General features: G+C 43.6%; 1 protein-coding gene across 5 annotated transcripts in view; it reads right to left on the bottom strand.

The window, feature by feature from the left end:
• Window positions 1-253: 253 nt before the first annotated feature.
• Window positions 254-12,681, bottom strand: part of SNCAIP (synuclein alpha interacting protein) — a 166,869-nt gene continuing 154,441 nt past the window's right edge. For 4 of the 5 annotated variants that reach the window (XM_066382094.1, XM_066382092.1, XM_066382093.1 and 1 more), the window contains 4 exons: window positions 12,080-12,172; window positions 10,055-11,123; window positions 8,726-8,796; window positions 254-839 (listed from right to left, as the gene is read on the bottom strand). In XM_066382094.1, coding sequence (XP_066238191.1) covers window positions 755-839; window positions 8,726-8,796; window positions 10,055-11,123; window positions 12,080-12,172 — 1,318 coding nt within the window. In that variant the 3' untranslated portion in view covers window positions 254-754. The remainder of the gene's footprint in view (window positions 840-8,725; window positions 8,797-10,054; window positions 11,124-12,079; window positions 12,173-12,681) is intronic. The other variant, XM_066382096.1, reaches the window with a different exon arrangement.

Here is a 12,681-nt window from a genome sequence, read left to right as displayed (position 1 = left end):
AAAAAGTGACCCAAGAAGGGGCTAAATCCTTAGTTGTCATTAGTATTTTCTCTTGTCAATGTTGCACCTTGAAAAGACAGAGGACTTGACTTATTTTATATACTTGTCTGATTCTTTAGTACTTAATGAAAACTAGCGTGTTTTATTTGACCCTGGTGGCAAGACAGCTAAACTGGGCAGTTTGTTCCTGAAATAAAATAGCAGCAATCAAAATACTCTGAGTCCCTTAGAAATGAGAAGATCACAGATTTATTAGAAAGTAGGTATCCCAAGCTTATAAGTGGCTGTTAGCATTGTTTTGTTTCCTTTATACAAAAAGTAGAAATGACAGAAAAATGCTCTTGACAGAAAACAACACCGCTGGCTTGATCTCACTGAGATGCCGAGCCCAGGCTGCCCACATATAGGGAAAGGAAGTTCAATCAACATTAGCAAACACTCATGCAATTGATGAAGTTCAAAATGGCGTCCGAGAGTTGGTGAATGTTCTGTGGGTAGGCTGAATCAATACAATCTTAAAAACATACATTTGTTCAGTCATGCTTTTAAACAGCATCTCTTTAAAAACAAGTTATATATACAAATATCACCCCAAAATGTCTTGTATAGTCTACTACTATAAATTTAAGGCATCCAGATATTCTATTCTTCTGCTGGTGAGGCACTGTTCTCATGGTTCTATTTCCACAGAAGACAATCCAGAAATTTCCAATGGTGTCCAAAGGGCAGCGATGAGATCTAATAAAAAAGTGATTTACAAGAAGAGTTCTTTGGACTCTGGCTCAGCAATATGCTTTATGCTGTAGAATTTCTTCATTTTTCTATTGATGTCATTATGCCTAAGCAGAAGGGAAACCACGAGGCCAAAATTAGATATAATTATGGTCAAGTTACAAGACAATACCACTAAACCGTTCAGCAAAAATGGAAATTATCCTCACACAAACCACACGAAGAACACTTCATTCCAGTAGGCAAGTTATTCTCTTATTTGTATAAACCACTCTTGGAAAAATAAAAGTCATGTCATAACACACATTTACTGAAAGCTTTGTAATTCTCAATTCCAAGTGCTGATTGGAATCCAGGCAAAATTCTATAGTCGAGTGAATTTTATCACAAACAAATAGAAAGCACAGTAGAACTGGTCTAGTGGAAACAAGAGATATTCATACTTTATATACATGGATTCACTGGTGACCCCTTTTATTCTCCAGTAAGCATAATAGCTATTAACAGTTTAAAGACAATACTTATTAATCGCTTAAAAATATGCTTTTTCTTTGGGTGTGTGATTACTGAGTAGTATAGGTTATTAGAGCACAAGTAGGTCGATTTATAGGGAAAAGAGGAAACAGGGAACAATGATGCTGTTTTTCCCTTCATACTTGACACCTAGTAAGCCTGTGGAAAGAAGTACAAGCTCAACTTTGAAACAGTTTTATTTTTTAAGTGAATTTACCTCTGGGAGGATGCATTCATTTTCATGAGAAATTAGTTCTATTCTGAGTTTAACATCTTCCAGAGAAGAGCTGTTGCCTGAGGGTGAGTTAGCCTCCATGTTACTAAAGTTTTCTTATTTCTATAGGAGGCAAAAACAGTTTCTGGTAATAGTACTTGCTAGCATGGAGACATATTTAGATGGAGAGAACTCCAAGTATGGTTTTATAGCCTCAACATCATGCTGGTTTACTAAGACCATGTAGTTTGTTCATAGTGTTTCAGTAAATATTTGATTATTGTCACCACCTGAAATTTATCATTCTTAATTTTATCTATTCCTCTGAATAGAACTTTAGAGAGTTGGCCAAGGGCAAGAAAGGAAAAAGATAAAAGAAAAACACAGTTGGTTAAGAAACATGCTAAGGACTTCCCACTGAACATGGTGGATTAGATACACACCTTTATCACCCCTTTCTTACAAAACACTATGTAAAAAAGTAAAGACATAATGAAGGCATAAACCGAAGTGAATAAGGGAAATGGGAGAGGAGATGGCAACAGACAAAATGCCTATAATATTTCAGAAACAGGAATGTGAACGGATATGGGTAGCGTTTCTGCTTTAATATAAGAGATGCTGTGGTCAAAAACACTACAAAGAACACTTTCTTCAGGAAAAAATCCACCGTGAAAGGAGCTGAATGTATACCAAGTAAAATGTTCATTTAGGGCATTTATCTGAATAATATCAGGCTAATTCAAGCATCCCTGAACCCTACAATTACCTAGTCCTGAATTACCAGTATTCAAAAGAACAAATGTGTTCGGGTACTTCTGGCATGAATTATTCAGATAATTTGCTCCTCCTTGATTTCAGTTTTGGATATAAAATCGCATTCTCAGTGACCAAAATTGGAAAGAAGAAAAGTCTTGAGTTTAAATGACAGTTTTTCAAGTACTCTCGTTTGCTGACTCATCTAGGCACGGATTCCATATTTCCATAGCCCAGGCAGCAACTCAGAGGATTAGTTTAAAATGATCCATGGCATGCGTCACATTTCCACTGATAGTCAACTTCGGGGGACATTGCTACTTCTGTGGTCGCCTCCTAAGCTTTACTGAGAGCATATCTATAAATCCCATATCTCAAACAATGGGGTTTTGGTTCAAAGAATGAACTCAAACTAATACTCCCTGTTGGTAGGTGACCTGTAATTGGAAGACCTAGATTTATACAGAGCACACCATTCTTTCTGTGGGATGACAGCCTCAGTCCTTTTTGTTTTCTCTTTTTCCTTCTTCTTCCATTTCTTCCTTCTAGGTCTCCCTCTCTCCAACTATTTATTAAGTCCCTACCACGTGCCAGCCCATGGTAGACACTGGGGGTACATCTTGGGGCACAACAGCGCTATCAAGGGTCACTGCTCTTATGAAGTTCTTTACCTTTCATGGAATTTACTATGTTTTAACTGTATCCTCCTTAATTCTCTCTTGATTATGATCTCACTGACTGAAGGGACTGTGTCTTATTTTGGGCAAAAGGTGTGGCGTAGCACTAAAGACATGGTGGAAATGAGTGTGCCAGCAATCCAAGGATGTGGATCCAGGGAAGTAACAAATCTGCAGTTTTCAGTGTGAGAAGGAAAATCCCAAAATGCTTGTGGTTGAAGCAGGGATGTTTGGTGAAGGTACTGGATATTTGGGTAAAGTCTCTATCTGGTACTTTTAAACCTCGAGGAACTTGCTGCTTCTTTAAAACTCTTAGCCTTAAAGAGTTTACAGCTGGGCACCGCTCTCCCAGTGTACAAAGGTATCCTGGTTGTGGCAGATGCGGTGCAGTTATGACACATCATAGAACATGTATTGCCTTTGGAATGACACAGTTCAAAATCGGACCCTGGGGAGTGAAGAAAGGAAAGTTGGTGCTTTAGGACAGAACATGGGCTCTTAGTTGTACAAGGGGTCCTTGGGTTATGACACAATCTGTTAGTTCCCTTAACCCAAAGTTTGGTCTAAGTCAAAACACACCCTACCTAACACGAATGGAACACTTGTGCTTTTAACAGACCAAAGTGGTGTAGGTAAGCATACTGCAGGACGCCAACTCCCTCACTCATGTGCCACGTTACTGTGTATTCTTCCGCCGTGTGCAAACTAGTTCCCCCACAGTCTGTAAGTGTGAAGCTAATGGCTAAAGCCAAACACTCACATCTGAATTTTTTAAAGATTTTATGGGAATGTCTTAAACTCGAAATGTCGTATGTCAAGACTATTGTAACTGAGGACCCCCATAATAGCTTTTTCTATGTCTCAGCTCATTCTATTTTGATACTAAATTCACTGTTCTCCTGTGTCGGAATATGCTTCCTCCTCTTCCCAGAGGGTGCAAGGAGCTTATGAAAAGAAACGCCATTTGTGAGTCATGCTCTCATCAATCCTGAGAGCTCCAGGGGCTTGTAGAAAGAGTTTGCTAAATTGTGCTTAAATGCTGATCATTTAAACTATTTCCTATCACATAGCCATTTTTCTCTACATAGAAGCTTCTACTATGCAAAAGCCAATGACCATTTCAAAGGAGAACCTGTCAATAATGAAGTCTGGAGGAACGGCTCAAGATTGGGACGTCCTCCCTTCCACCACATGGACAGAGCTTCAGCGTGAAATACAGGTTTTGTCTTTGAAACGAATTTGAATCCTAGGGAGGCAGAGGCGGGGTGGGAGGGACAAGAGTTGTGCAGGGAGCACAGGACACCTGGGGAACATGGGCAGGTGTGGAAAGAAAGGAGCCCAGACCGGCTCCAGGGGGTTCTGGGGCAAAGCTAATCGCCTCAGGTCAGGAATCAAATCCTGCTGACTGGACTGGCTCTGGACCTCACAGCCAGTATATTAGAAATGAAAACACACACACAGAAAATACTTCAGATCAAAGCACAGAATTTGAAACTATACCTTTTTGAGCAGAAACTCTAATGGCTATAGTGTTACAAAACACCCTTTTTGTATTAGCACTTTAACAAACGTTTCTGAACTGTTACACCGGGAAGATTCAGCTGCTTCGCCAGGTGTGCTCTAGACCTATGCCTTCAGCACATATTCAGGAAGCTCGGAAACATACCTGACTGACTAGGTACTAGAGAACTGGCTGGTTCTCTCTGCTCTGGGCGATGACAGGTAAATCCCCCTTCAAGAATCCTAATGTAGCATATGGGTTAAAAATAAAGTTAATACTTCCAGGTCAAAAATTTAAGATGAGACTAAAATGTAGTTATTTTATTACATCCGGAGAAATTGTGGCAAACGTGCATTTGCTCAGCAGGCCCAGGGATTCCTTTCCGCGCGGACTGCGTTTTCCACCATGACTCTGGGAATGCTGTTCAGTGCGGTTACCAGTACCCTCCGCTTGGATCAGGTATCAGCCAGGGCCTCACCTCTGCTTTCCCAAATGTCTTCCACATCTTTGCTCATTTTTCTGTTTAGAATGATATTTTAACAATAAAGCAACAAGGACAGAAACGTGTGTGTGTGTGTGTGTGTGTGTGTGTGTGCGTGCGCGCGCGCGCGCACGTTTGCATACTGGCGGGAGTGGGGACACCCTGAATACTGATCTCCACTGGGCACAGCAGAGGACCACTGCTAGGTGCTCACATCAACTCAGGCTAAACACATCACTCTCTTTGAAGTGGTTGTTGAACAACCTTGATATCTATGTAAAAGTTTTGATGCTAGCTCTGGGCTCCAGATATGCAATTCTGTATGGCTAATTCCTTTGCAGTAAAACCCACACAGATGGTATTTAATGCTTAATGTCTTTTTAAGAAGTCTGTTCTCATGTTGGTCCTAGGATTAGGGGTTTCCTGATGCTAACCCCCCAGGACACGGCGCCACACTAGTCAAAGAGAGTGTGAATGGTGGTGGCCAAGGGTTAATGCCCTCTGTCTATCTGTAACTGGAACCCACGCTCATTTCATTTGTTACGAATCTCAGATAGACTTAAACTCTGGGAAATGAATGTCTTATTGACATTTTAAGACAAGTAATTGCAAACATTCCCTTGGAGTGGTAATAACTCAAAACCAATTTGTCCTCTGCAGGAGAAAGTAAAGATAAATCTGACTGTTATAAACAAAGTCATCCTCTGCAGCTGAAAGACACTGGGAAAGCTGTTCAAAGTAATTGAGTTGAATCTAATTTTAAAAAGCATTGAAAAGAAATTTAGATTCTTTCTATCAAGCTGTGACCAATTTAGAAAAATAAATAGCAAATAGAAACCCCGCAGAGAGCTGACATTCTTTAAAATGTTGTATTTTATTGCCCCCATTTTTCATTTACCAGGAAAAATAAAAATTTTCTTAGGAACTAAACTGTGATTCCAGTGCCTGCCTGGGACGAGGGCCCGCGGCCTGCCTCCTTGCCCAGGGCTGTCCTGGTAGGGCCAGTCGGCGGCAGAATGTGGAACTCACTGACTGCCACTGCTGTCTGAAGTCATACGATCCTGGGCAACCCCTGATACCTGGGAGGGGCCATTTGGCCCTCAAGCCAATTCCTGGGACAAGATTTGAAGCCATCACTGATAGAGGAACACTCGGGTCCCTTTCCTTCTCGCGTCTCTCTATAGCAGGGGTCCCCAAACTATGGCCTGCGGGCCGCATGCGGCCCCCTGAGGTCATTTATCCGGCCCCCACCGCACTTCCGGAAGGGGCACCTCTTTCATTGGTGGTCAGTGAGAGGAGTAAAGTATGGTGTCGCTCACGTACAGTACTACTTCCGGTGATGTGGGACGTATGTGTCACGGCTCCGGAAGCGCGTCCTATCACTTGTTAGGGCTAGCAGTGACAAATATGGATCTGGACATTGACCATCTCATTAGCCAAAAGCAGGACCATAGTTCCCATTGAAATACTGGTCAGTTTGTTGATTTAAATTTACTTGTTATTTATTTTAAATATTGTATTTGTTCCCGTTTTGTTTTTTTACTTTAAAATAAGATATGTGCAGTGTGCATGGGGATTTGTTCATAGTTTGTTTTTTTTATAGTCCGGCCCTCCAACGGTCTGAGGGACAGTAAACTGGCCCCCTGTGTAAAAAGTTTGGGGACCCCTGCTCTATAGGATGCTTTTCCTATGGGTTCCATCGGCAAAATAAAACAGGCACTGGAGCCAGGTGTTTTTCATGTCCACGTTCCCCTACCAGTTTTAATTTCTCTGAGGAATCTCTATTTCAACTAGAGATAGCCATCCTTACTTTATCTAAGGAGAGAATTGGGCTGGTTCTCTCTGCTCTGGGCGATGACGAGCGAGTCCGAGGACCCTCCCCTCTCACGCACGAACAACGTCATGGGTTTCCACTTGCTGTAGAACACATGTGAAACTAAAAACATAGTGAAGTGCAAACCAATTTATATGGTAGGGAGGGAAAGTGGCCAGGATGCTTATTTAAATACACTGGATATTTTTATTTTGGGGTTTCTGCTTATCACTGAAATCCAACTCTGTTAATACAAAAGGCCCATGAATCTGATAGGTTCAAAACTGAGCCTTCAGAAGGTTTGTTTCTTAAACTGCGTAGGAAATTGTGAACCTCATGTCAGATATCCAAGTAGTCCCATAACTTCCTGCTGGGCTCTTATTTTTGTAATCCTATTATAGTAGATCGTTCAGCTTTGTTCCCTTGCTTATGAAAAGACAGGATGAAATGCTTCTGGCAGGAGACTCTACTTACGACACCGTCTTGCTTCCAGGTGCCGGAGGAGCTGGGTAGGAGTGGGAGGCCCCCTTCCCCTCCCACCCCGCACAGTTTGCCAGTCTTGGTGCTTCAGTCGCTCGGGATATCATGGTGACTGTGTTTAACCATAAAAAGAGAATTTTCTAGGCACCAGAAGACACAGTCAACCTCAGATGGGAACAGAGAAGCGTATGTGGGTGTGGAAGGGAGGTTAGGAAAAACAGAAGTAGGCCAGGGCCAATGCCCGTGTCCGGGAAGGGAGCTGGCAGTTTTTCCTGTTCCCTCCTGACCCCAGGAACTGAGCTGCTGGCATTGCCTCAGTGTGGCCAAAGCAGACCAGACTTAGCAGCATGTGAGCCTGACCCAAGCAGTAACCACCAGTAACTACCAGACACTCCAGGCACTTCCTTCGATTTAATGAATTAGACGAGACCCCTAGGGGCACCCACTAAAATGATTGTATGACTGACTTACTTTTCCTCTAGCCTGAACGGAAACCTGGAGCAGATAAAACTCAGTTTAGAGGGGCAAAAGGAGAGTGACATCTCACACCTCAGGATTCTGAACTAAATTTCATACCCACAACCAGTATACTCACATTTGTGTGTGTATAACTACATACATACACACATACACACATTCACATCAATATTTTAGAGGATTTTGAGAGAGGGTTAAAAGGTGTGTCATGCATTTAATTTAAATGATTCATTACATTTAGTTTAAGTGATTTAAAAGTGACTGTCTCTTTTAAGAATGGGTTTGGATTTCACTCATCTGGAATACCATCGTGAGAGGCACCTCCGGCATTACTGCCCTCCCTGCTGGCCTCCTCCTCCTCCTGTTCCCCACCTGTCAGTCCTGTCCCAGTCAGAGAGGTGTGTGTTCCCCGGGGAGATAAAAGAAAGCTATGCTACAAAAGAGTTTTGTCTAAGAAGATGTCTGAGCCACCTGGGAATCCAACATAGTCCTTCCGTGTACGCAGTCCATGCATTTTGAACTGCAAACATTTTGTTGGAGAAAGACCCTTGTTTTGCGGGCTCTCAGAGACTGGCTTTCTGACTGGCACCCTGGTTCCGAATGCTAAGCGGGAGCTATTCTGGCAGGGCAGGGTCTGGCTTCTCCAAGGGCAGCAGAAAGGTGATGAAATGAGCTTTCAGTCTATGATCAACAATGAAAGAAAACCTCAGCTCTGCTTCAAAGTTCTGGTTCTGACCGGAGGCTAACTCATTCCACCCATGGCAGGAAATTCAATTCCTGTACTTACTTGGTACTTGACTGCATTAAAACAAAGACTGAAAGCCAACGTCACCTGGGAAACGGCCGGTGTGTGAGCTGGGCAGACTCCTCTGCCCTCGGCTGCTGGAATAAAGCCCCTCCCATAGGGCACTTGCTGCCTTTCTACGGTTCAGTCACAAGCCTGCCTATTTCTATTTGGGGGAAGAGTTTTAAGTCATGGTGTCAGCCCTGCTGAAGGTGCTCTGGGACCATGATTTAAAAGGTCACGCGAGTCAAAGCAAAGGCACGACCCTGCTCCGCTCCGTCTCCCTACACCACATACCGTGCACAGCCATGCAGATGCTCTTCAATCGGCGTGTTAGAGGGAAGGTTGGTGCAGCTGCCGGACATCTCCTAGAGGTGCGATTAAAAATCATCTGAAACCATGCAGCAAGCTCAGCACATGCGCAAGTCTCAATGAACAGGAGGCGTGCAGGAGATAGCTTAGACTAGGTAGGACAGAAGCTTGGTGCACACTTTCAAGAGCATGGGGAACTGCTGAGATGATTCTTGTACTCCTTGTACTAAGTTACTTGGAATAGTTGTATCTGAGCAATGTAAGTTCAGACACATTTAACCCCAAGGGCCTGGTGTTTGGGGGCACAAGGGTGACTTTTCTAGCTGAACCAAATATAGCTAAAGTCCTTTATAATAAGGACAATTCACAGTGGAAATCAACTGGTGTTAATTTAATTAGAGAGATATTAACTAAAGCTTAGTTTTGGTATGGTGAAAAAGAATTAGACAGTTCTTAGACTGCCCCTGGGATTTTACCATGTCCCAAATAATAAATTGCGCGATGTGATTCTCTAGATTGCATGATGTGTATTATGGGTCCTTCCACTCCTCAGAGGTTTGCATGTTGGCGGCTGTACCATCTTTGATGGCATGGCGCGCACAGAGCACACAGGACACATTGCTTGAAAAGATGTTCACGTTTCTTATTCACTGGATTTGAACCACAGGTCACAGCCCATGGGTTTCTAATAAATGCAATTATAGAATGCAGTCCATGGCGTGCTCTGCCATCCATCCCGTGTGAGCTGGGAAGTGCTTCGCCTGCTCTCGCCCTTGTCAGCGCTCAGGGGCCTGCATTGAACAGTGCCAATGTGGATGGAGGTCTCTGGGGTGTGTTTATTTCAAAGATCATTCCAGACTGAAATAGTTAAGTCTTTAGAAATAGCATTTCTATTTATGTGCTCTTTAATTGGGCTTGAAATTAAACTACCCAGTTGCACGAGGAAAACGAACTCTTCCTGAGGCAGAATCCACGCCAAAGAAAGGCTTGACGGCACGTGGATTGGTCTCTAATCTCCTAGAAATGCCTCCCTGTCTCGGACCCTAATACTCAAGCATCCACCTATTTAGGGAAATATAGGGACCAAATATAACTCCCTGTAATTTATTTAATCTTTCAGAGTAGTTTTCCAGACAAATAGCAAAGGGGATGTACTCAAATGTATCTCACTAGAAACACATATACTTGGCTTTCCACGCATCCCTTTGGGATTTTTCTGGGGATTACTGCAAGGTGGCGAAGGTCAACAATCTGTAGTGTCAAGAATGACATCATTCAGAGGTTAAAAAGAGATACCCTCCAAACAGCACTCACCGCCTTACTCTTTCCTTTGCTGGCAGAGCTCATGGGATGTCCCTTGAAATCCACCGTCTTCCTCCCTAGCGCGGTTAAGGGCAGTGTGGAAGTCTTCAGCTGGTTGACCGCCTGATAGTTATTATTATTGTTCTGGTTTCCACTCAGGGTCTCCATGATGGAGCGGAAGGTTCCGAAAGGCCTTTTTAGGTGATCCCCCGACTCGCTGCTGGTGGAGGGTCGCTGGAGGGCCCTGCCCTTATCTCTGTCCTTCTCTCCAGTTAGTTCCAGGCTGGTCTGCTCCATCTGCACCACAGGCTCCTCAAAGGTAACTCTGAGTTTCAAGTTCTGAGAGGTCCGGCGCTTGGAAGACGGAGACTTGAGGGCACTCTTGGGACTCGTGGCCGCTTTTTGGGCAGCCGTGCTGTCAGGGTGGGGCTGAGTGGGGTCTCCGGAGGGCTGGTTTGGGGGAGTAGTCCCTGAGCCTAGACCCTGGGATTCTAAGTCCGGCTCGCTGCTCTCTGAGGTGGGAGATGGGCTATGGCCATCCAGAGATTTGGGGGCTTTGATGCTGAAGGGCAACCTGCGTCCCGAAGCCAGGTTGTGCTTCTTGATCATCAAGTGTAAGCTCTCTGCGCTGTCCATGGTCTCCGCACTTTCCACGATGGGCTGCGGCCTGGGCCGCTCGGCCTTCCTCACGGGGGTGCTCTTGGGGTCTTCCGAGTTGTTGGAGTCTGTGTCGGACTCGCTCAGGGACCGCTGCATCAGCTGCCTCAGCCTGGCTAACTTCAGCTCCCTCTTCTCCAGAGGGATCTTTTTGGAATTTCGAGAGGAAGCCTGAGTATCCTGGAATTCCAAGGACAGCTTTTCCTGGGTGCAGACACTCTCGGCGATATCTTTCCCCAACAACTGGCGAAGAATTTTATCAGAATCTTCGTCTTTTGCTTTCGCCCTAGCCCGGCTGGATGCCGACAGGCTTCCGAGGACCGGCACCCCCTCCTGGGCTCCCAGTTTGCCTTTGGCAACAGACTCATCATCGGCATCTGGGGATTTCCACGGGGACTTTCTGGAAGCTGGGGAGGATGGTGAACTGAAAAGAGGATGAAGGAGACATGAGATGATTTCCTCCTGGGTTAAAATGACCTGGCCACAAGCTATAGCATAGCCTTTGCTGTCGCTAATAAATTATAAATCAGTAAGATTGGAATAAGAAGAATCACTTAATGTCTGTTACAAGCAATTCACAAATACTCAATAGTGACAACTATAACCAAAGTATGGCATCCCTCATATTTTTATACCAAGTCTAAATTTGTCTACTGTTTTACTACTTACACATCAATTTTGCACAAATTTTCTCAATTACCCCATCTTTACCAATCTTACGAACCCACGTATACTCATTCCCATTTTATAGATGAAGAAATGAAAGACTCTGAAAGAGTTAACAACCTGCTCATAGTCAAGGAACGAAGAAATGGCAGAGCCAGAGGTCAATCCAGGACATCTGACCCAGGTCCAGTGCCTTTTCCCTGTGATATCTAATTTTTTTTTTCCTTTTTACAAATATAAAATATGCTGCTGACATCTTTTTTTTTTCTTTTTTTTTTTGTATTTTTCTGAAATTGGAAACAGAGAGGCAGTCAGACAGACTCTCGGTATGCCCACCAGAGGGCGATGCTCTGCCCATCTGGGGCATTGCTCTGTTGCAACCAGAGCCATTCTAGCACCTGAGGCAGAGGCCCTAGAGCCATCCCTAATGCCCAGTACAACTTTGCTCCAATGGAGCCTTGGCTGCGAGAGGGGAAGAGAGAGACAGAGAGGAAGGAGAGGGGGAGGGGTGGAGAAGCAGATGGGCACTTTTCCTGTGTGCCCTGGCCAGGAATCGAACCCGGGACTCCTGCACACCAGGCCGATGCTCTACCACTGAGCCAACTGGCCAGGGCCTGTTGTTATCTTCTTAAAAGATATCAGAAGAAAGTCCAAAAGAAGGCTTAGAGATTTAAGAGACTTAAGAACTCTAACCACCAATGATCCCGACATTACCTGGGTGAAGAAAGGAGTGACTTGCCCTCTGATTTCTGGGCTTCTAGAAGTTGTTGGAGCTGGTTCTGTAGTGTGACACGTTCCATTGTCTGTCTGGGTAAAACAAACCAAGACAATAAGCTCTCTGGTATATAACTCCTACTAGAAATTAGTAGGTGTAAGTTTTTTCATGATAACTTATAATAAGTTGCAACAAATCTAAAAGTCTCACACATGTTCATACTCTTCATCCTTACAGTTCAGGAAACTTCCTAGGTATACATTCAAAAGGACCCAAAATGGATGTAAATTTAGACTGTAAGTAACATAAATTCTCATCAGTAGACTGAGTAAATAATTTATTAAAAGGGACTATTTAAAATGATAATATACTTGAATATTTTTTATTTAAACTTGAGAAAAAGTTCCATATACATACACATACACACACGCACACAGAGAATACTTTGTAAAGTATATCTTATATTCTTTAAATAAAAAAGGAAGTTATAAAATACTGTGTGCAGTATAATCTTATTTTTAAGAAAAATCTTTCTCTCTCTCCAAGTAAGGTGACTCTCTGAGGTACTAGGGGTTAGGACTCCAACATGCTGTTTTCTTGA

The sequence above is a fragment of the Saccopteryx leptura genome, chromosome 4 (genome assembly GCF_036850995.1).
Source record: "Saccopteryx leptura isolate mSacLep1 chromosome 4, mSacLep1_pri_phased_curated, whole genome shotgun sequence".
In the NCBI taxonomy this organism is placed as follows: domain Eukaryota; kingdom Metazoa; phylum Chordata; class Mammalia; order Chiroptera; family Emballonuridae; genus Saccopteryx; species Saccopteryx leptura.
This window is presented reverse-complemented; position numbering and strand designations above follow the sequence as displayed.